The sequence below is a fragment of the Merops nubicus genome, unplaced genomic scaffold (assembly GCF_000691845.1).
Source record: "Merops nubicus isolate BGI_N331 unplaced genomic scaffold, ASM69184v1 scaffold13644, whole genome shotgun sequence".
Classification (NCBI taxonomy): domain Eukaryota; kingdom Metazoa; phylum Chordata; class Aves; order Coraciiformes; family Meropidae; genus Merops; species Merops nubicus.
Window position 1 is genome coordinate 22,842 of NW_008603656.1, and position 24,020 is coordinate 46,861.

The 24,020-nt window shown below is 36.6% G+C and overlaps 1 protein-coding gene across 1 annotated transcript in view; it reads left to right on the forward strand.

The window, feature by feature from the left end:
* TAF2 (TAF2 RNA polymerase II, TATA box binding protein (TBP)-associated factor, 150kDa) overlaps positions 1-24,020 on the forward strand; it is a gene marked incomplete at its 3' end in the record, with an annotated part of 50,699 nt that overhangs the window by 22,374 nt on the left and 4,305 nt on the right. Inside the window, exons 11-22 of the mRNA XM_008938747.1 lie at positions 1,871-2,006; positions 3,418-3,572; positions 5,677-5,791; positions 5,890-5,999; positions 7,304-7,369; positions 9,274-9,526; positions 12,396-12,536; positions 13,842-13,952; positions 15,141-15,334; positions 15,911-16,050; positions 20,242-20,311; positions 21,874-21,983. Coding sequence (XP_008936995.1) covers positions 1,871-2,006; positions 3,418-3,572; positions 5,677-5,791; positions 5,890-5,999; positions 7,304-7,369; positions 9,274-9,526; positions 12,396-12,536; positions 13,842-13,952; positions 15,141-15,334; positions 15,911-16,050; positions 20,242-20,311; positions 21,874-21,983 — 1,601 coding nt within the window. The remainder of the gene's footprint in view (positions 1-1,870; positions 2,007-3,417; positions 3,573-5,676; positions 5,792-5,889; positions 6,000-7,303; positions 7,370-9,273; positions 9,527-12,395; positions 12,537-13,841; positions 13,953-15,140; positions 15,335-15,910; positions 16,051-20,241; positions 20,312-21,873; positions 21,984-24,020) is intronic.

A 24,020-nucleotide genomic window follows, 5' to 3' on the forward strand; every position in this document is an offset into this window, starting at 1 on the left:
ATGGAATGTACCAGTATCTAAAAGAACAGGATGATTTTGATCAGGAGAACTTTGGCAATTGTCTATCAACTAGAAACAGCAAGTAGTAAACTTAAGATGCCTTTTTATTCATATACTTCTAATACCTAAGAAGGGTAGTACTTGCTTAGATTTAGAATTACTTTTCTTTCTGTATCTTTTAGTATGCTTAAACAGACTTTCATGAGTAAAGTCAAGGGAGTCTCCCAATAAATAGGAGGATGGGGGGAAAAAAATGGTAAGGTGTTGTAGCTGCCTTGGTTCTTGTCATCTCCTGAAAACTTCAGAGCTGCAGAATAGGAGCTGAAGTGCTCGTCCTGTCCTGGTAGAACACTTCTTGCTGGCATACATCATTCAGCTGCATGGAGACATTGCTCAGAGCTAAAAGGGTTTGTTTAATAGGTCTTTGAAGGTTCTGGAAGACCAGTCTTTTCCTGAGGTAGATTGGGAAAGATCAGGCTTACAGCATTTAGCTTTGATCATTGCAATTCATTAATTATTTCATTCTGTCTTGCAGTGTCTTCTTCTTTAAAGTCTTTTGAAAAATCAGGTGTCTGGTCCCTCTGGAAATGGTTTAGTTATGTTATCTATAAGTGAGAATCACAGGAGAAGAATCCAATTTTGAGCCCACAAATTTTACATAGTTCGCATTTTCTATGTTGCAATGCCCAATTTATGATTCCCCACCAACCAGCATAAAATAAGTCTGGTTCCCACTTAAGAAGTTGGCCTGACATGATGTGGGTCCAATTTCTTCAGATGTTTGTTGTTCATTGTTACTCATGTTATTAATTTCACAGAACTCAAATGTCCTGTGAAAAGAACTAAAAGAAAAAACATAGCCTAGCAAAATATAGTTGCCACAGACTTGGTTCATCAGTAGAGTCAAACTTCTAATTATCTCCACTTCTGAAATAATTCAAAAGGGGTCAAAATGGTCTTATTTTTCTCAAGCATTATGGTATTACAGCTACTTTTCTACTTTGAAACTGGGCTACATTCAGAATGTTTCTGTTCTGAAATGTAAAACTTGGTGGAGAAAATTCATTTTAAAGCTCATCAAAATAAAGTCTTATGTTTTATTGCTGCACAGCCACTAAGGCTATCCAGAAATTAGTTTTATTTTTAAAAGTTTCAGGGTTTCACCATTTGTTTGTCTTCTAATATGAAATGAACTTAAACCATTGAAAATATTTTGCTTATAGACATGGAGGGTGTGTGTGAAGGAGCACCACAGGTAGTTCAAGTACAGGAAACTGCGTGGCAGCGGTAACACGATGCGCTGCCGAGTCTTCCTTGGCACGCTAGCGGGTCTAGAAGCAGTCAGTTTGCCAAAATATTGGAAGCATAAAATTGCTAACTAAAATAAAACACAAGCAATTCTTCTGGCTCACCACATGAAAGTCTGCTGTGAATTTTAAAACTCTTACTTTTCCTTTATTGCAACATTTATTTATTTAAATAGACAATATTCATTACGTGTAGTCACTTTTAAATGGAAATGGAACAGGGGGAATGTCAGTTCCTGAGTAGATGCCAGGCTCAAGTCACAGGTTCCTTGCTCTGGTTGCTACTGCTGCCACTGTCTTTACAGTAATACGCATATTACCTGTCACTATTTTCTGTGCAGTCCTTGCTATATGTCAAGTACATACAGCCATGTCACCTTTCTGTACAAGCGTGTAGTCATTTTAAGCATGTAATGATTTGTAACTTTAAAGTGATAAAGAGATTCTAAATAATTGCAACTTTAATAATTGCTGCTGCTATAATCTTGGTTGCCAAGATATATTTCAAGTTACAGTCCATAAAATACAAAATAGAGAGCTAGTTTTATTCCTTTATTTTTCAGCCCTGCATCACATTTACATTTTTCTATCAAACACCCTCATACACTGTCCTGGGAATATTACACAATGTTCCAGTGTAAGGCACATCTTGTTATGAGACTGATTGAGAACAGGATTAGCATGGAGTTCATGCTACAGGTATGTATTTAAATGATCATGTGGAATATAGACAACATTTTGTCTTTAGTTGCATTTTTATTCATTAAATATATTTTAAGGAAGAGCAAAATGTTATCATAGGATTCAATTTGTATTTTCAGTTTTAGCAGGAGAGAACAAACATAAAACGTAGGTAATTTGTGTTGGCATAAGGTTAGCTATTATTCTTATACCTAACTTCTAATGCTTTTTATATATTGCATATTGTCTTTAATGTTAAGATATTTCATTGCTTTGCATTACTGTGGTTGGTTGTTCACAGTGAGGACCTGTTCTACTGGCGACAGCTGTTGTTGCTGTGAGCTAATCTAATCAAATTATAAATAATGGAAGTAGTGAGAGTCCAGCTTCTGCTTTCACCACTGTATAAAATTTTCAGTGCTAGAGGGAACGTAGATCTTTATAGTAGAAGAAGCAGTTGAATAGAAGATTGTAACTGTGTTCTGAAATGCTAAACATCTACAGAGCTGTAGTTTTTTGTCTTTACTAAATAAGTTTTGTGGCATGCCTTAAAAAAAAATAGAGTGCTATAAACAAACACCCAGTTAGAAGCTGAGTGAGATCTTTTCCTGTCAACTTCAGATTTTTTTGGAAGTTTTTGTTTTGTTTAAGGAAAACATGTATATGCTTGTACTAGAGCTGTTATAAGCAGTTTTCAGGTTGAAAATGCAGCACATGCACATTTTTTTAAAGCTTTCCTTACATAAATTGTAATTATTGATTGGAGTTTTTAAAGAGCAATAGCAAAGCAGAGAACCTGATGACTGCTTTATTTCTGAAAAGCAGGTATTTTGACGGATTTCCTGTGTATTTGTAACTGAACAAGTTGATGCTTTGAAAAAGCTCACGTGGAAAGAACTGGTTAAAAATGCATCCCTTAACTACCTGCATTATAAGTTGGTCATTGAAGACCATACCTGATTGCAGTGGGTGACCTCACAAATTAGTTGCTTTCCAAGTATTGAGGTGCCTAGAACTAGGAAATGGATGCCAAAAAGTGTTCCTGTATTCCACTTGGAATTCAACTCTGTTTTTTACAAAGCTGCGTGTTAGGTTGTACCTTTAACAGTGCTAAGCAAAGAAGATGGTTTTAGTTTAATTTTGGTACCATAAAGCATTTTTCATGTTAAAAAGCTGAGGGTTCAGAGCTTTATCAGCATCATGGATGGTTTGCCTTATGCAAAAATACATTGGTGTCTGCAAACCACAATTTCTGATACGGACAAGCAAATAATTTTCTGAAATGTCTTTATTTTGAAAGACTTTTTGAGGTGAGTTATCAGAGAATGAGTTTATTGGCCTTTAGTTGCAATTCAGCTGCAGTTAAACAGAAAAGCTTATTTTATATATTGAAGTATTTAGTGAAAGCAGTAACTTGTTATCATTTTAGGTTTTCAACAAGTTGTTGAGTCTGGCCAGCACTGCTTCGTCTCAGAAGTTCCAGTCACACATGTGGAGTCAGATGTTGGTTTCCACATCTGGGTTTTTGAAATCTATCTCAAATGTCTCTGGCAAAGACATCCAACCTTTAATAAAGCAGTGGGTGTATCCTTTTTATTCTTGGTCTGGATTGTTCATATGGAGAATGATTTTTATTTTTTTTTAATTGGCACTGTTGAATCTGAAGAAAGGTATGAAATATCTTTGCTTAAAACAGTGAAGTACAATGTTTGAATTAGATATATATATATAAGCCATAGGTTCACACTCCTTTCATAGTCATTTAGAGTCTACTGGCTTTTTGCATGTTCTTTAGTAGAAGAGATTTCATGATTTTAAGTTTTACTTTGAAAGAAGCACAAGAGCTCTGCTGGAATTCAAGGCCAAATTATACTAAAGGGATTCCAGAGGACACTGCCCATAGAAATATGCTGAAGTCTGACATGGAAAGTGCTATAGTCTGGTGCATTTTAAGATGTGATTTCCAGTAAACCACCATGAAATAAGTAACCTAAAGTAAAGATTGATAGATTAAAATACACTACATTTAATAACTTGGTAGCTTGTGTTAATATTACAGTTTCAGGTAAAATAAACCTCTGTATGTTAACTCTTCAAATAACAGTGATAGTAGTAAAGAAATAGGTTTTATTGTTTTGAATTAATATGAGGATAAATTTGGATTTGTTCCTTTTAAAGACTTAGTTGGTAGTTTTAATTAACATGACTGCAGGCTAAAACCATACGTGACTGCAGCAAAACCATACCTACTGTTCTAAAAGAAAACAAGTGTAGGTACTTATATTTAGACATTATTTATTTGAACTGACTTAATGTTCATGCATCTCAATATCTAATTAAAAACTGTGTAATTAATATTTATAGAGTAATATGAAAAGTTAGTGTTTTATCTGCATCAAAAGTATTCATACAGTGTAAATGCATATTATTCTGATTTCCATACTTAGCTGTGCCAGGCACTTGAGGTAAACAGGGCTTCTGTATGTGCATCTATTCACACTGCAGCTATACCCAACTGTCAGCATTACTGTCTGAACTGGGCAAATCTTAACTATGTCTGTTCTGTAAGCAAGGAGGAGTTATAATTCTCAGATCTGGGCATTTTTCAGCTTCCCTGGTCTTTGGCCCCAAGGCTGATCCTGTTAGCTGTAAATTTGGTTTAATCCTACGGTTGCAACCTCCCCATGCTTCAAACAGGGTTGCACCTGGGGTAGTAGGTTTTCCACCTTGTAAGACCACAGCAGGTATTTGTATTGTTTGGGAGGGTATCTTATTACTGTTAACTAGAGTTATCTTACTCTACTCATGAGTGCTGTGTTGATGCTGAGTTGAAACCATGTGCTGAAGAAAACACTAAAAATGCCTTAAACTGTACCAGATAACAAAGTCAAGGACCTTTATGAAGGTGGCCACCATAAACAGAACTGGTCTGAGATGTCTAGCCAAAGGACCATATTTTGGGAGAAAAGTTAATAATGTATATAGGATAAGAGGCCTCTCTGAATCTGCAAGCCCCTCCCTCAAATGTCAGGACACAAAAGAAGAGATATTCCTTCCCTGCTTTTGTCTTATGTTGTTATTCACAAGAAAGTTGATTTGAAGAAATAATTGCCTGGGGCAAAAATGCAGACTGATATAATTATTTTTTTCTGTTACATTGTATTCTTTCATGTATATACATACTGAAATATACACACACACACACAAGTGCTCACCATGGCCCAGCTTGAAAAATTGCAATAGAATAAGTGAGTTAGATGTAGCATGGGTAGAAAAAAAGCTAATGTCTACATTTTCCCCTGAGTTTTATTTAACTGAAAGAGGTAGTAAAACAAATCATATTGAGTAAGACTTCAGTAATTTATTTTCTTTTGAGAGCATGCCAAGGATATTGGATGTGGTGCGGTCCAATATAGTTTTTCATAATAACTTTTTTCTTACTAGATAATTTTTGTTGGACTTCAGTTTTTCTCCATAAGATACATGATTGTACATTCAAGAACTGTTTAAAGAAAAAAAAAGTATTTGAAAGTTCATAAGTGAACATAAGTATTTTAATTTCCTGCTTTTCTTGGCATGGGAAATTCTAGGAATAAAGAAGCATAAAGCAAGTGTAAAGAATGAAAACATTGACAGTTTTGTTTCTTATTACTGCATTGTGCATTAGAATTCCTATACTATTTATTAGGGATCAGAGTGGAGTGGTAAAATTTTATGGTAGCTTTGCATTTAATAGAAAAAGAAATGTATTGGAACTGGAAATAAAACAAGACTACACATCTCCTGGGACTCAGAAATATGTGGTAAGGTCAAATTTCCATAGTTTACCTACATGTAAAAGCATGATTTATACATTAATAACCATAATTGTAATGTTAATAATGATCTTGTGAACCTGAAGGGTCCTCTTAAAGTGACAGTGCAAGAACTTGATGGATCATTCAACCATACACTGCAGATTGAAGAAAACAGTCTTAAACATGATATACCTTGCCATTCTAAAAGCAGAAGGTAAGAACTAAAATGCAAATTGCAAGTATTTTTGGTATGGATATATGAAGACATATAGTGCATCCGAGAAATATATGGGGCTTTAAAATTTTATGTTCATATTTTCTTAATCTTACTGAGTAAGATTTACCTGTGATACAGTGAGAGAAGATGGAATTTACTACTCTTTATGGGCAGCACTTTATACACAGTTCTTAATTACAAGTCATTTTATGAAAGTTTTATAAAGAATTTGGCTATATAGAATGAGTTGAATGAAGTCTCTAGTTAAATTATTCAAAATGCGTTTGAATGGGAAATACAAATTAGAGGGAAGACAAATGTAGGGTAGAGAAGTACCTCAACTGAAGGTACGTGAATGAAGCACTTGCATAGTTTTCTGTTAAGAGTGCTAGGCCTTTTCTCTGAACCTCATGAGCAAGAGAGGTAACATACTTCTCAATTAGATTTTCTCTAATGCGTTTTAATAACTACTTTGACCTGTACTTCTCAAAGTTGTGTGCTTATGTGCAATTGTAAAAATGGTGGGAGTCAAGTTTAAACCAACGTAAAGTATTGGTGATTATTATTATTTGAACAAAACAGATGCTTAGCTCAACTTTGTACATGTTTGGTTTCTTTTTTCTGGAGAGAGCATTAATTCATAGAATCATAGAATCCTTTAGGTTGGAAGAAACCTTTAAGATCATCAAGTCCAACCATTAAGCCAACACTACTAAGTCCTCTGCTAAAACAGATCAGAATCTGTCAGGATTGGAAAGGACCAGAAGGATCACCCAGTTCCAACCCCTCTGCCATGAGCAGGGACACCTCCCACTAGATCAGGCTGCCCAGAGCCTCATCCAGCCTGGCCTTAAAGACCCCCAGGGATGGAGCCTCAACCACCTCCCTGGGCAACCCATTCCAGGGTCTCACCACTCTCATGGGGAAGAACTTCCTCACATCCAGCCTGAATCTGCCCACTTCCAGCTTTGCCCCATTCCCACTAGTCCTGTTGTTACTCGATATCCTAAAAAGTCCCTCCCCAGCTTTCTTGTAGGCCCCCCTAAGATACTGGAAGGCCACAATAAGGTCACCTCGGAGCCTTCTCTTCTCCAGACTGAACAGCCCCAACTCTCTCAGTCTGTCCTCATAGGAGAGCTGCTCCAGCCCTCGGATCATTCTCGTGGCCCTTCTTTGGACACGCTCCAGCAGGTCTCAGTGTGGTGAAATACACAAAGCAGTTTTGCAGACTTAAGCTCCGTTTATAATATCTTTGTTAGTATGGTAATAACTTTTTTCCCTTTTTTTTTTTTTTTTAATAGAAATAAGAAGAAAAAGATTCCACTGATGAATGGAGAAGAAGTGGACATGGACCTTTCTGCTATGGAGTAAGTTACCTTGTTGGAGTTTCTCAGTGTGAGATGGAGTCCTATTCTCCTTGTCTCAAGCTTGCTGTTTTGAAGGATTTGATAATCATGTACTCACTGTATGACTGGCCGGTTTCAAGTCTATACCATGTTTCTTTGCCTTCTTTGAGACTTCTGTAGCTTTGAAAACACTGGTGAAGTGTAAAATGCATGGGTTAACTACTGTAATCAGTTTTAAAAATAAAACCTTGGGCGTGATAAGTTGATAAAATAAATTTCTTGATTCTTTCTTACACATTTCTAGTTATTCCTTTCATCAGACTTTATAGGGAAAATGTAAACAAGAATTTGCTTGGAACAAAGTAAGAGCAAATTTTGTTGGACCTCGATTAAGACTGTTTAACTGACACTAAGACAAACAAGATCCTGAAATCTGTGGTTAATTATACAAGAATCCTTTTAGATTGAAAATAAGTGATTAAATGCTTTGTACTGAAATTCATACTGGCATTTAATTTCAGTTGGAACTGTTTAGCACTTGGGAAGCAAATTCATGCTCAGTTTAAAAGCCCACTTTACCCTCCTTGAGTTGGAGTCAGGCGGTGTTCTCAGAAATACTGGAGGTGTTGGTACATTGTCTCCTGGCTGAGGGAAGTACATCTGCTCTTGAAAATTAATGGTGTCTCTTTGAAGAAGGATAGATTGCCTATCACCTTAAAAGCATTGGAGTTTCTCATAAATTTAACCTCAAATATGATGAGAAGTAATTTATAAGGAATATTTTAATTGAACAAGTTATTGTAAAAAATTCTGTATCATAGTTGATGTAGGAATAAGTAATATTTTAATTTTATTTAAGAGCAATTAGCATAAATATTTGTGAGTAGTCCTGATCAATTACGCTCAGATAGCTACTGCATTACACTGAGCTGAGACCTTAATGATGTTTGAACTACCTTTGAACTGCTTTATGATTTTATCCCAGTCACCTATGCTTCGTTTATCCACAGACCTAATCTGTGATGCTGTCATTCTTTTGTCCAGTTTGGGCTCCTCTGCTCAGAGCAAATATGATAGTGTTCATTCTTTTCTATTTTTCTATGACCTATGTATGCATTCTTCTCTTCACTATGCTTTCTTCTCTAGCTACTATCTTGACAGTAATTCTAGATGTTCTACAAATGTGTACAGATGTATGCATCATATTTATAATGATGCTCTTTCATCGTTCCAAACTCTCCTAATGTAGTTTGTGCTTGTTGCTTCCATAAATTACTTCTGCAGTCACCGTGCTGTGTGAATACTGAAGTATATAGCACTGGTTTGGGTGGCATACAACTGAGTAATTTTATCTGTAGGACCAAAACTTTAATACTGTCAGATACTTTAACTTTTATTATCATTTGGCTTGACAGTTCTGTGCATTTGCATGGTTACGCTTCTCAGCCTTTAACAACATTAGCATGTGTGTGTAACATTGGCATGCAAAGCACTTTCACATGTATTGATAAAAAATAGTATATAAAAAAAAAAGGTATTTACTACCAGATTTTTCATTGTTGGATTATTTTTGGTAGTCTTAAAGTGTAAAAGGTGATAAAGTGCTGCTGACTTATGAAAGTTGTAGTGTATGAGGAAGTAGAATTAAATGTATAGCAGTTTACCATGAAATCAGATGTGTAGGTTAAAAATACTGTAACACTATGTTCACTTCGACATGTTAGAGGTTTGGACAGATAGTCCTTGGAGGCTATAGAGTTGCCACCTAGAAGATTGGACCAGGTGACTCTCAGAAGTCCCCTCTAACAATTCTTTTATGGTTCTTTGCATCTAAAGGGCGCTTTAAAAATAACTCGTAACAAGTTAGAACATTTTGAATTTCTTGAAGAGTTGTAAGCTATTAATGTTTTTCCTGTCTGTCTTAGTGCCGATTCCCCTTTGCTGTGGATAAGAATAGACCCCGATATGTCAGTGCTGAGGAAAGTAGAATTTGAACAGTCCGATTTCATGTGGCAGTATCAGCTTCGATACGAGAGAGACGTGGTTGCCCAGGAAGAAGCCATTCTGGCACTGGAGAAGTTCCCCACCCCGGCCTCCCGGCTTGCACTGACAGATATACTGGAGCAGGAGCAGTGTTTCTACCGGGTGAGGATGCTGGCCTGCTTCTGCCTTGCAAAGGTGAGGTGGTCTGCCTGGGAGCAAGGGGGGAAACACGCCAGACTGTCAAAACGTTTGAAAATGGGTCTAAGCTCATCACACTCATTAAACTGGCTTGATATTTAGCCTCTTAAAAGTGTTTGCCAAGTATTTTTAACATGACTGATTTGAAAGGAAAGCTGTATTATTTTAGTCTGTAAATGGAGACTGCAGAAGGCTTTCATAATTGTCAAAATTGAGATGTCAGACATGAAAACCACAAGGGATATTTCCAGATTTCATTAAGTGGCAAAAATAAAAGACTTTTGTTTCATTTTTTTTCAGAGCCAAAGTGTATTTTTTTTTTATTTTATTTTACTGGGAGTTCCTTGGCTTGTCTGTTGAGAACTCTGTGGTGCTGAAATTCATCTTAGTGTGAACTCATATTGCTGCTCTTATATTGTTTCAGATTGAATAGGGGCCATCATGTTGGCCTGCAATTAAATATTAAAAAGTCAAATAACTGCCTTGAAAAGGGAAGATCTGTTTTCTTTAGAAACAAAAATAGCATTAAGAAAGAAAATTAGAAAACCCTGTAGAACAACCGGGTGGAAATGCAGAAGAATGGGAATTTCTGAAGTGACATGTTGACATACTTTTATGGACATAAAAGCATACTTATTGAGACAATTTGTAGAATTCACATTATTGGCATAATGCTCATTAGTAATTTGTATGAAAAATCTCAGGATTACAGATAAGGTTCTTGATTTACAGAAAAAAAGATTATAAAGCTAAGTAAAAGAACTGTGGCTCTGACACTGAATCAAGGTGAAGGAACATAGCAGGACAAAATTGTAGGTACATTTATGTAATTTACCTGTGAGGAAAGTGTAATATATTCAGTTACTAGTTCCAACATCAGGGCATTGGGAAGAATCACTTCCTGTTGTCATTAACTCAGTTTAGTTTTCTCAGCTTGTAAGTACTCAAGTTTTATAATTTTTATTGGAAAAAAAGCCAAGTCCCTCATGTTCATTAGGGGAAGGGGTCTTTTCTAGTGATTTGCAACTTCTAGCTGGATTGTGGTTATTATTGTGAAACATTCTTGGTGTACTCATGTTGATACAGAGAAATGATGTAGTTATAAAACTGAATTTACTACAGTTTCTAAATGTACTGTATACTTCATTGCAAAACAGCATTTCAGTCTTTCAGGCAGAAAGTATCCAGGTAATGTATTAAATCCTCATTGGTAGAGAAGTTAATAGATATGTGTATGTGTCTTCTACATCTTAGGCCAGTTTTTTAATGCTATACTGAATTGGAGGGTGCAGAAATAGTGTACTTGCTGTCTTTTGGAGTTGAAATAATGCAAGACAGGCTGTTTGTGTTATGGTGTGGGGAATGTGCCAACACATTTAATTCAGAGGGTATAGCCTGCCGGTAGAATAAGTAAAAAACTTGGACTCTGTCAGTATTTAAAAGGAAAAAATTCAAATGAGTCAGAACACAGGACTAAAAAATACTGAAAATATGATGATTTAACTACTGTGGATTTAATTTGAAAATACTGTTGGCTGTCTATGGATTTGGCAAAATGAAAAGCTTAAAATAAATAGAAGTTAAAAAACATTTTAAAATTTACACCCCAATTTTACTGGAAGAGTGAATATCTTTTAATTATTGCAAACTTGGATAGAACTTTGAGGCTTGGGTTTTATTTTTACATTGCTACAAAAATTTCATGTTTGCAGTCTTAAGTTTATCATCTTGGTTGTTAAGCAATCTTTGGGATTAAGCTTCCTCTGCAGGAACAGTCATTACATACCTTACAGCAAAGGCTACACCTGCATCTCTAGCTCTATGACTTCTGTTATTACAAGGGGAACAGCTAGTCTGATTGCAGTATTTTCTTTCTCTGACTTTCTTTGGAAGCCTAACTTAGTGGGAAAATGGTTTCAATTTTCAGTAATAAAGCACCCATCTTACGTAAGAGCAATGGTGAAATGGATTGCAACCCATCTTCAAAGAGCCTCTTGCTTTTCTTTCTCTTATTGCCTATATAGTAGCTTTTGAAACAAGCAAAATAATTTAGAAGAGAAGAACCAAATCGATCAGATTTTTCCCTTAGTTTGTGGTGAGTCTGTAACAATAGAAACTCCTACACTGTAGGGTACCTTGGCCCCATTTGTTTGTGCTTACATACACAGTCTATCATCCGACTTAATCTGTTGTCAGGTACAGGAGTTCTTCTCTGCAGGTTTTCACTGCTCCATTCAGCAAATGTGTGAGCGCCAGGGTGCTGGAAAGGCACAGAAGCAGTTTTGTCTTTGGAGTCTTACCACCTTACACCAGAACAGTCTATAGCAATAAATTGGTCTCAGTGCAGTCGTTTTATGAATTACAATGAAAGTCAGAGGTAGCTGTCTTGCCTTTTGCTTTAGGGGTGGTCTTTCAGTCTTAGGGTGGCTGAGGCCTACTTAAAGTCCAGGGTGAGGTTACTGGCAGGGTAAATTTGGGAAGTTGGTATTGCAAAAGCCTTTTTCATCAGTGGCTTCTGTAGAGTCTGAAACTTGGCTTAGTTAACACAGAATTTTCATCTAAACTGTAAAAGAGAAAATAATTAAGAACAGAAGTTTATGATGGATGGATAATTAGTTACAGACATCTTCCAAGTGGAACAATTTTCATAAAATTTACCTGTAATGTAGAGAAGATATGTTGAGGATAGCAGTGAAAACTTAGCTGATATAAGATAATACACTGATGAAAATATCTATCTATTTGGAAGCCGGTATGTTCTTGGCAGTTACCCTTTTTGATTGTGGGGAATGTGTATTTTTCTACAGCCAAACTAAACTTTCAGTGGTGATGTTAATATAATTTTCCTTCCCCTTTAATTACACAGATTGCAAATTCCATGGTAAGTACGTGGACAGGACCACCAGCCATGAAGTCACTCTTTACCCGAATGTTTTGTTGTAAGACTTGTCCAAACATTGTGAAGACCAACAACTTCATGAACTTTCAAAGCTACTTTCTGCAGAAGGTAAAACTTTTTAAAAGAAATGTCAACCATAGGAACATTTTTGTATTTTGACAATTACAGAAACATGGATAACACCATCTGGCTTTACCCCTTCTTAAAAATCCAAAACAACTAGTCCTTTCTTACATGGTGTGTTTGTTCCTTCTTAGTCAAATATCAGTTAACAGAATATTAGCAATTTTTTCCAAGTTGCTGAAGTTAAATTAGGAGTTTCTTCAGAAGAGTGGAGCACATAATTATTTGTAAATATTTGCAAGCTCAATCTTGAATAGAATTTATTGCACACTAACAAAACTACTCGTTTTATCTTTTAGGTGAATTCAGCAACTGTTTTTATTAATTAATGGCAATGGTATACTGCAAAGAAAACCTCATAACTCTTACCTTAAATTGGTGGGCTTCTTAGTTCAAGTCACTGCATAATCCTTTTTGCCCTCTACTTTCTATTAATTGTCTACATTATGTATTGCCACAGCTTGTTTTGATGTTAATGCAGATTTTTACTGAAACCTATAGTTGTTGGGTTTACATTGAACAAAAAAAAATTAATTACAGTGGTTTTCTCTCAAGATTCACTTTATAATTATTGGATGATTGAGTTCATATTTCACAGATGTCATATTCCTGAGTATGGAGAAAATTCAAATATCATTTTCTTACTCTGTCCAAAACAGCTTCATCCTTCTCCCTACATCTTTCTTGAGCCTTCTTTTGTATTTTTCTGCTCTTTTTGTCATTTTAATTCCTCTAGTTTTCTCCTTTTTAATCCCATGTTCCAAGTTTATAGATATAGATTAAGACTCCTAAATCTATGAGAATGGAGCTTAGAAAGCTGCTTAGCTCGTTCTAAAATAAATACCTGATCAACCTAATACCTGTCTGGCTGGTAATTCTTCAGGCGTCACTGACTGGATCTATAGTTCTCATTGGTAATGGCAGCTTAGACATTATGTTCACGTGAAAAGGCCCAAATTCAGTTTGTCTCATAATTAGTTCAGTCATTTTCTGTATTCATTACTTTTCATTTGTTACCTTTTTGGTAGTGCCTTGACATGAGAGTCTTTTGTTGGATATACTGGTTTTTCGAGTGTCCGCACTGTTAATTATTGAGCAATAATTACATAGTTTATTTGGTCTGAAAATGATATATCATGTGTTATGACTTTCAAATTGAAATAAAAGTTTTAAATATTTAAATACAAGTTTTCAGAGATTTACTATTGTAAAATTGTTACTTGCTCATTTTCAGGATGTAGCTCATTTCACTAATGTAAGAATGATGTTGGTATTCATTTTATTACACAGACTATGCCTGTTGCCATGGCCCTTCTGAGAGATGTTCACAACCTCTGTCCTAAGGAGGTTTTAATGTTTATTTTGGATTTGATCAAGTATAATGATAACAGGAAGAATAAGGTAAAGAATGTGTTTATTTTAATCTCTCACTTTTTTGTTTAAAAAAGTCTTAGTTAATATACTGCATGATGTTTTATGCCACTAATGTAAATATCTGCCTAGAAGAGTTGATTAAAAAGTGATACACTAAACTAAACAGTAAATGTTACAGAATGTTCTCTTCTAGCTGACTTTTCTATGGCAGCATTTCTTGCATGTTTCAAAGCTCTTTGTGCTTGAACTACTAAGGACCTGCCTGTCTTCATTTGCACATGTACTTTTCTTGCTTTACTCTTTTTAATTCAAAAGACCCATGTGCATGAGACTAACATGTAGCATGTAAATTTAAGCACTGGTTTGTTGTTTGTTTTTTTTTCACCTTGAGAAGAGTATTTGGAAGAGAAGGAAAAGAAATAATCTTTTTTTTAGCAGTATAAGGTGTCTGAACATCAGCTCTAACTCACAGAATTGGATTGCCTTCATCTAGTTAAATAACAGCTGAAACCCAGGTTAATATTGTTCCATCACTAAATGGAAGCATCTGAGTTGGAAGTGCTGTCATCTAAAGTTCCTTCATACACAGACACCTCTAAAGGGTATTTAGGTGACCTTTAAGATCCTGAGACGATAGAAAATTCCATCTCCCTAGCTAGAGAGGAAGTCTGCAACTGCTAGGAGCTTAGCATAATCTTCCCAGTTAAGTACCCAAAGTTAAATGGAACCAATCTAAAGCATCTTAAGCCTCATTTTCTTGTATGAAACATACTGTTAGAAGACACTTGTGACAAGATTACTGAAGTAAGAGCATAATAGAAGATGGAGAGGTAGAGGGTTAGACACGTGAATGCAAGCACCAGTAGTCAGTGTTTCTGATGCTCACATGTAGAAATAGTGGCTTTTATTTTCCATATGTGGAGAATTTTCAATGCCTCATTTTTCCATTTTTATAAAACAATGTATGACCACTAATATGCTTACATTACTATTAATATGCTTGTATTACAGAGTGAATATTAATTCTTGATAGTATGCCTGCTTGCTCAGTCACTCTCAAGTCCATTTTCAGAACCATGTCAGGACCATTCATAAGTCCATTTTTGCTTTCTCATGCAGTTTCTTACATGGTTTTTGTTTTAAGATCTTGTTCTGTAACAGTGCTTTAGCACTTCTTACTATATTTGCTTGTGTTTACATGCTGGTTTTATCTAGTTTTCAGACAACTACTATCGTGCTGAGCTGATTGATGCCCTAGCCAACTCTGTAACTCCTGCAGTCAGTGTCAACAATGAAGTTCGAACGTTGGATAATTTGAATCCTGATGTTCGACTTATTCTTGAGGAAATTACCCGTTTCCTAAATATGGAGAAACTTCTTCCCAGTTACAGGCATACCATTACAGTCAGGTATGCTTTAATAATCGTTGTACACATGAAGAGAGCTGACACTTTAACACAAATTTTGGGGGGGTTCTGTGTAGTTCAGATTTGAAGTTTTAGCTTGTGTGTCATAATCTTAAATGTCAAATTCCTTCCAATTTCCAAAATTGCTGGTAGTGCAAGTTTGTCTTCATTGCTTTATATTTCAACAGGAATTTCTATCAATGTAGGCTTTTAACAGCAGATGTAAAGTGGTCCTGCTTGTGCCTTTTTAAGAAGGGCATTTATGAACGTTTTGCAAAAAGTAGCCTATAACAATATCTGTAGAGTATATATCTGAGATGTACTCCTTTACATAGAAAAACAGTGCTTCTGGAACTAAACACTGAATTTGACAGGATGGGGAATTTTGTTTGTGTTTCTGCTGAATTCAGAGTTAATGAGAGCTGGGTGTTAGTGCTGTGAAAGTAACTGTTAACATGTCAATTTGGATAATATAATCCTAGAAAAATTGCAGTATTTGACTTTGAGAAAAGTAATTTTATTCTTCTTGTCTGTCACTTTATAACCCTAATACAAATTTCCTCTTTCTACCAAATCTAGCTGTTTAAAAGCTATTCGAGTGCTTCAGAAGAATGGTCATGTCCCAAGTGATCCTTCTCTCTTCAAGTCTTATGCAGAATATGGACACTTCGTGGACGTTCGAATAGCAGCATTGGAAGCTGTGGTTGATTACACAAAAGGTACTTCTTTCAAGTATTTTGACACTTTGAAACACACACAATATAGCCAAAAAATGTAATACTTAACTTATTAATATCAGGTTGAAATGGTGTCCACCAGAAGAGCTTGTGTGATGACAGGTACATTGATAAGAAGCTGAGATTTCTATTAAAGTTTTGTCCTAGAGAATGCAAGTTTTATGATGACGTGGTGAGCATTGTTTCTCAGTGTCTTGCAAATTGAATCTGATACCTGAGTTTTGAAATAATGAGTAGACAGCACAGTGAGTAGTGAGTAGGGGCTTTGCTAATTTCTTTTTAACACTTCATTTTCAGTGATTTTCATTCGACTGACTTCAGCCATAATTGCTAGTCAAAGTTCTTAGTTTTGCTTTACCTTCTTGCTAATGTCTTTCATTTTCCTTTTTGCATGCATCTTATAAATGTTGGAAACTTTGATTGTCTCAATGATTATTCATTGATCCTGGTTTCTCTTTCCTTCTACATAGCTTATGTTTGTGAGATGTGTCCATTCTTTTAATATTATCTTTATCTTAGTTGACTGCAGATTCTTAAAAAATGTACAAGGTAGCTTTGTCAGTTGCCATTTGAAGGTGAAATTCAATCCTGACAAATTTTCTGAAGGCAGTTAGATTTAATGATTTGCATTTTATAAAACGAATTTCGTACCCCATTGAGCTGTTCATTTATTTGGTTTGGTTTTTCTCTGTTCAGCAGATTTGTGACAGGTTTTGTGTTTGAAGGGTTATCCCTACCAAAGTGGCCAAATCCTTCAATTCTTCCTCTGTGAGCAGGCTGGTGATTCAAGGCTCCTAATTATTCCATCTCAAATTTCGTATTTTAATTTTCAGGGCAATAGAGAGTTTCCATTGCTTTTTGCATGAATAATTGTTTTCTCTTTTTTATATAGGCTTTATTACTTTGATCTTACTGCTGTCCATTCTGTCCAGAGTCTTCTCAAACTAGATAGGCAGTGGGAAGTTTCAAGGGAGTTGGAGTCTTTGAGTGAACATGTGGGTGGAATTTGGCTGTACGCTTACAGACTGGTCACACCAAGGGAGGCTGTGCACTGAGCATCCCTCTCAGGCTCAGTCCTCATTCTTGTAATTCACCAGGCCTTCTGGATCCATAACCCACTGCACATGTACCATTTGGTGACCCTGCGAGTGATACGTAGCTAGAATTCCTAAAAGATCCTGCACCTGGGTCAGGGCAATGTCAGACACAAATACAGGCTGGGTGGAGAATGGATTGTGAACAACCCTGAGGAGAAGGACTTGGAGGTGTTGGTTGATGAGAAGCTCAACAAGAGCCAGCAATGTGTGCTTGTAGCTCAGAAAACCAATCATATCCTGGGTTGCATCAAAATAAATGTGACCAGCAGGTCGTGGGAGACAGTTATCCCCTTCTCTGCTCTGATGGTAGTCCATCTGGAGTGCTGTGTCCATCTCTGGGGCCCCCCAGCATAAGAAGGATGTGGTTCTGTTGGAGCAGGTCCAGAGAAGGGCCACAAAGATGATCAGAGGGCTGGCACACCTCTCCTGTGAAGAAAGGCTGAAAGAGTTGGGGTTGTTCAGCTTGGAGAAGGGAAGGCTCTAGAGAGACCTTCCAATACCTCAGCAGAGCCTACAAGAAAGCTAGATATAGGAACTGTGTACAAGGGCGTGTAGTGATAGAACAAAGTGTAGTGGCTTTAAACTGAAAGAGGGTAGATTGAGGTTAGACTGAAGAAAGAAGTTCTTCTGGAATAGATTGTCCGGAGAGGTTGTGGGTGCCCCTCCCTGGAAGTGTTCAAGGCCAGGCTGGATGGGACTTTGAGCAACCTGATACATAGTGGCAGGTGTCCCTGCTCATGGCAGCAGGGTTGGAACTAGATGATCTTTAAAGTCCTTTCCAAGCCAAACTGTTCTATGAATTCAGAACTCTACTGGGGCTGTACATCTCTTGTTAGCCTACTTGCTTTTTTCCTCCCTTCAAAAAGCATTAGCGGAAAGATTTGCTGGAGAGTGGAAAGCTTATTCATCAGCCTGCTTCCTTTAGAGTAATCTCCTCACTAATTCATCCCACCCTTTGGAAAGACAAACTGATAGAAGCAATATTTTCTCATTAAATTCTTGGCCTTTTATGGATGACTTTTTTTAGTTAATATCTGACTTGGATAATAAAGCGTTTGTACTGCGAAGCCATGTAGTACGTCTTTAAAAAGAGCTGATCAAGTGGGTTACTGTATAAGCTAGATAGGGTATGGTTCTTGAAACACTCTACAGGAAGATAAAAAGTAGTAGGAAGATTGCTTGAAGAAATCAGTGATAGAACTGAACATAATTTTTGACTGAGCTCACCGTGAAATCTGGAGATGACAGATGATAGTGGTACTGTACCTAACTGCCTTGCCCCTTGCCAGTGGCTTTTTCGCAGAGGTAGCAGATGCAAATATCTATCTGCCATGAAGTCGCTGCAATTCACAGCACAGCCTACTGCCTAACTGGGCATCAGTGTAACTGCTCAATTACCACCTTCTAGCGCTGAACACATTAGCTTCTGCTCCCGCTGTAAGACGGGTAAGTTTTTGGTGGAGGGGTGAATCCAGAAGCTTGGTGTGCTCACTGACTTTTTTAGGTACCCATATAGAAGTTAGCAGCACTTGTCTCACAGAGCCCTAAACCTGGCTTTGGAAGGAGGAATGCTTGGCCATTATTGCCAAAAGGTCTGATTGTCCTTCCCAGTTACCTGGTTTCCAGTTCATGCTGGATGTAAACCAGCAGCTATCAGATGCCTGCTGCTTGTGCCAAAGCTGGCCTTTTAACAGTTCTTGTAAAGGAAGCTGACAGATTTTGTAATTGCCATAAAAAGGAAAGTCTCTATTTTCTGAGGCAGTGTGGAGTTCCCATGTTTTTCTATCAACTCTCAGGGTGGGAATAGCACTCCCTTCTTTTAAGTTACTTTAAAAGAAGTAATTTCACCATGGAACTGAGTTTTCTTTACTGTTAATAGTAAGGTTTTTTTGAGACACAGTACCTCTCTAAAATGCTTGAGGCAGTATATAAGGACTTGGACAGTTGATTTGATGTGAACAGGCTTTATTAACTTTTTAAAGTTAGATTCTGATATTTATATCAGTTGGTAGTTATGTATACAGCAAAGCAGGCCTGGTTTACACTATAAGGCAAGTAGCAGGGAAGACTTTATTTAAAGCAGAAATAAGTTCAAGAAGCAAAAAAGACTTTTTTGTTTAACTGCAGAAGTATTGTTTTTCGTGGTTCTCTCATCCAGTGCTGTTGGCCTGAAGGATTAATCTCCTAGACTTCTCATTTTCTAATAAAAAATAATTTTAAAATTCCTTTTGTTAGCAGTCCAAATAATTGCAGATTGCTTATGTTTGTGAATGAATGGGTTCACCATGTTGTGAGTGTTTGCTGCATGGTTACACAATATCATTTTTCTTACACAAAATACAGCTTTGTATTCACAGCTCTAGTTGCCTCCTACCCCAAGCAGGGTTGTTGGCAGGAACAGCAGCTGTTCATGGGGTTGGGCGTAGTTGGTCAGTGATCCCTTACAAGTATGTCCTAGGCAAAGCTTTTCAAAGATTACTCAGATTTTGAAGGCAAATCTCAGATTATGGTCTGGTATATATGGATACAAATTTGCCCTGGCATCATCTAGAGCTGTCTAGCCCTGGTCTAAAAAACTAAGGAAGGCTACTGAGAGGAGAATGCTTGCAGCTTTGCATAGGCCTGTACTTTTCCTCTTTCTATCCTATTAGTAAATAATAAACTAGCACAGATTCCTGTGAAAGAGAGTTGTATATTTCCTATTCCCTATAGAGATATTATACTAATGTATGTTGAAAGGCTATTTGAATGCATTCAGTTTAGGAAGCACACAGTATCAAGATGATAACTTACTCGTGATCTTCCCAAACAACACTCATGAGTGACAGTTACCTGCCAGTAGTTAAGTTGATGGCTGTTGAACAGTTGAGGCATAAAGGAGTTTCGTGCATGTTTCTATCTCCATGTAGAGTAAACCACCTTTTACCTTGAATTTGCACTATAAATAATGAAATTGCTCTTTACTTGCAGTGATTTAAGCTCTTTGTGTGCTAATTCAGGAATTTGTGGGTTTCTTTCTCAAAATCCTTCCAGTTTATGTATATTTATAAGCATTTTATTTTATTTTTCTTTGTAGTTGATAGGAGCTATGAAGAACTACAGTGGCTTCTTACTATGGTCCAGAATGATCCTGTACCCTACATAAGGTTAGTGAGTTATTAAAGAGCCAGTATTTCTACTAATGCTGGAACTACCAAGTCAATTCTTGGCCTGGAATCACTAGAACAGATCAAATGCTTAACTGCTTAAGTTTTTCACAAGACTGTTTTTAATTCTTGTTATTTTATATAAATTGAAACATTCTGATGTTCCAACAGTTCACATCACAAAAATCAATATACTCTGTTCTTATTCTCCATTATATTGTTTTTGTCTTCTGTGTTCTATTCCTGTGGTGGAAATCTGAAATTAGAGGTTGTTGCCTAAACAAAGGATATTAATCTGATGTTGCATATGGCAAGAAGACTTTGTCATATTTAGAAAAGATAAAAGTTGAGGCACAGTGCACACAATGTTTTGCCAGCAAGAAGTGTAAAGCAATTGTTAGACTGTAGATGGGGTGAAAGGATAACATGAAAATAAAGTGTAATGTCTCGTATTGCCTGTTTGGACTTTGCTTTCACCAGAGAGGGACTGGATATTTTAGCACTTTCATTATAAACCTTTGAATACCAAGGTTCATAATTATTGGTTTTGCCCCAAACACTTTCTTCTTATGGTCACCATTAAAATACTGAGTTTCGAAGATAAATAGTATTGCTTTTACTGTCTCTCTGTAGGTGACTTCTCACAAAGATCATAGCTGCAAGATTGTTCTCTGGTTTATTTCTGTCATTCTTGTTAATGCAAGTACATACACTTAGACTTGCTAGTGGAGATTTAACGTCAGCCTGGGAAGGAGACTTAGTTTGATTTGTAACTTTTTAAAGAGGAGTTTAAATTTTTAATTGAGTGTAACATGTAAGCCTCTTCTGAAAGAAATGGAAAAAGAAACCTGTAGAGTTTTCTTGTCCCATATGTGTAAGACAGCAAGGGAAACACTGGCTCTACACGTAAAATAGTTAAAATAATAAGTGAGGGATCAAGTAATTATTCTCATTCATAAAATGTCAAGGCCAAATTTAAAGAAAGAAAGGAGGGAAAATGTGTCTACTTTTAGCTCAGTGTGTAAATATTGTAAGCAGACATGGTAGGTGCAGAGTCTGTGCACACCAGTGTAGGTGAAGAGGTGACAGTGTTCCTTTCCAGAAAGATGTACAAGTCACTGGGTTGGCTCCTGCCGTTTTGCAGCAGTTGTCACCATTTAAAATTATTTTAAAGTTCTTTGGTGTCAGTATGAAAGGAGTTCATTTGCCAGTGTTGTTCCTGGTTTGTAATTATCAAGTCAGTGTGCAAAAAAGTTCCTTGCTGAACAGGAGAGCATAATGTAACCTATAGTTCTGTACCAAACTGTTAAAAATGATGTCTAGTAACATCCTGCTGCTTTGCTTATTACTTTTTATCTTTAAATTGCGTTACTGATGGTAAATCTGTGTCACTGCATATTGTGGACAGAAGGAAGAGCTAAAAGCATGAAACATTGGTTAAAATTTTGGAAGAAATTCTGTATTTGGATAAGATTGTAAGAATAGTGCCAACTGAACCGAATTTGTATTTTTAGTGTATTCATTTGGATTTAATAAAGATTTTTTTTCTATTCTTTTTTCAGACATAAGATTCTGGATATGCTGACTAAGAATCCACCATTTACCAAGAACATGGAGTCCCCTTTATGTAACGAAGCTTTGGTGGATCAGCTTTGGAAACTGATGAATTCAGGTTGGTTTCTTGTTTCTTGTTTTGTTGTTTGGGTTTTTTTTTTCATTGTAATGGTTTCTTTATTAAGTGCTTAAGACTTGCTGTAGAATATGCCAAGACCTCTCTTGTTTTCAATACTTAGAAATTGAAACTTCAATCTCAGAATTTTAGTATCATGTATGTATCTCCAGAACTTTCTCAGGTACATGGGGTACCAAACCTTGTTTTTCATTCTTTTATCTACTGCTGTAGTGTGCTTTGATGTAATTTGGCTTAGAATGAATCTTTGACCCACATGTTGAAAGCAAATGTTTCTTCAAATGATGCTGCATTACCTTTTTCTTTATAGTTTGCTTTAGCTTAGATAGTCTTTCTTTGTCCCCTTTTACTAAACTCTGAGAGAATATGAGAGGATAACATTTGTATGGATAATTTAAATGAGATTTTTAGAAGTGTATTGTAAACCTAAGACTCAATTTGCCATGTGTGATTAGGAAAGATCCTAAGGAGAAAAGGGCTTGCATCTTTACCATTAACCTGTTTTTCATTACTGAAACACTTTTATCCAGTCCTCACAAACTGCCCTTTGACATCCGAGGTGACCTTATTGTGGCCTTCCAGTATCTTAAGGGGGCCTACAAGAAAGCTGGGGAGGGACTTTTTAGGATATCGAGTAACAACAGGCCTAGTGGGAATGGGGCAAAGCTGGAAGTGGGCAGATTCAGGCTGGATGTGAGGAAGAAGTTCTTCCCCATGAGAGTGGTGAGACCCTGGAATGGGTTGCCCAGGGTGGTGGTTGAGGCCCCATCCCTGGGGGTCTTTAAGGCCAGGCTGGAGGAGGCTCTGGGCAGCCTGATCTAGTGGGAGGTGTCCCTGCTCATGGCAGAGGGGTTGGAACTGGGTGACCCTTGTGGTCCCTTCCAACCCTGACAGATTCTGGTCTGTTTTAGCAGAGGACTTTAGATCCCTAATGGCTCAATGGTTGGACTTGATGATCTTGGAGGTCTCTTCCAACCTAAAGGATTCTATAATTCTATGATTCTATGGTCTGTCATGTTACTACACAGATTACATATAAATGTTTATATAGCTTTTTTAGGTCATTGAAGGCTCTCTGTCCTCTGTGTAACATTATTTTTAGTGTTTAAAAGTTTACAGCTACGCCTCAGGGGCTGAAGTGGGGAGACTACTAGTAGTTCAGTTTTGCAGGATTTGCCAAGTGTCAGGCACAGAAAATAAACAATTTTGATGTTCCCATCAGAGTTTGTTTTTCCTTTTTATTGAAAGAAGAATGTGTGCAGTGTTACTTAGAACCATTACCTCTTTTTGCAAGTAACAAATACGGTATACATTCTTATTATGATTCATGGGGCTCTAAGCACTTAAATTTCTATACATCAAGATGACATAATGTTTCAATTTATTTTTTATAAGGGATAACTGTAGCATTCCAGTATGCCTTGAAAAAATGTTTGTTAATGTGAGACATAGTTAGTAGCCAGGTTTAAAGCCGTGTGATTCTAGAATCATGAATTGCTTTCATTTAATATAAGCACATGCAACAGGAAACACTCTGACTGATACATATAATCTTCTTTTTCTTCTGTGTTAATCTGCATTAAATTGATAATGCTCAGGAGGTCCAAAGATGGCAGAGAAATGCAGCAGCCAGTCTTATTTAACTTTATCTGTTCTGATGGAAAAGGATAGAGATCCTGAACGGGAATTCATCATATCACTTTAAAATGTACTAGTTTAAGAAGCTGAGTAAATTGGTTTTTGTTAAAATTTTATAATATTTGTAAAAATAATATTTGTGGATGTGTCATTCTCTAGAGAGTATTTTAATGTTAGAAATGTCCAGATTAATATTCATATTGCTTTCACTTGTAACTGGATAAGCATATGTGCAGCTAAGCTTACTCAAAACACTATTTAGGCCCATGAAACTTATAATTTATGGGGAAAGATCTTGTGATTTTTTTGTGCTGTCTTGTACAGCCACATGAACATGGCAGTTGGCACATCTGTGTCTTGTTTACCAGATATAGTTCTATT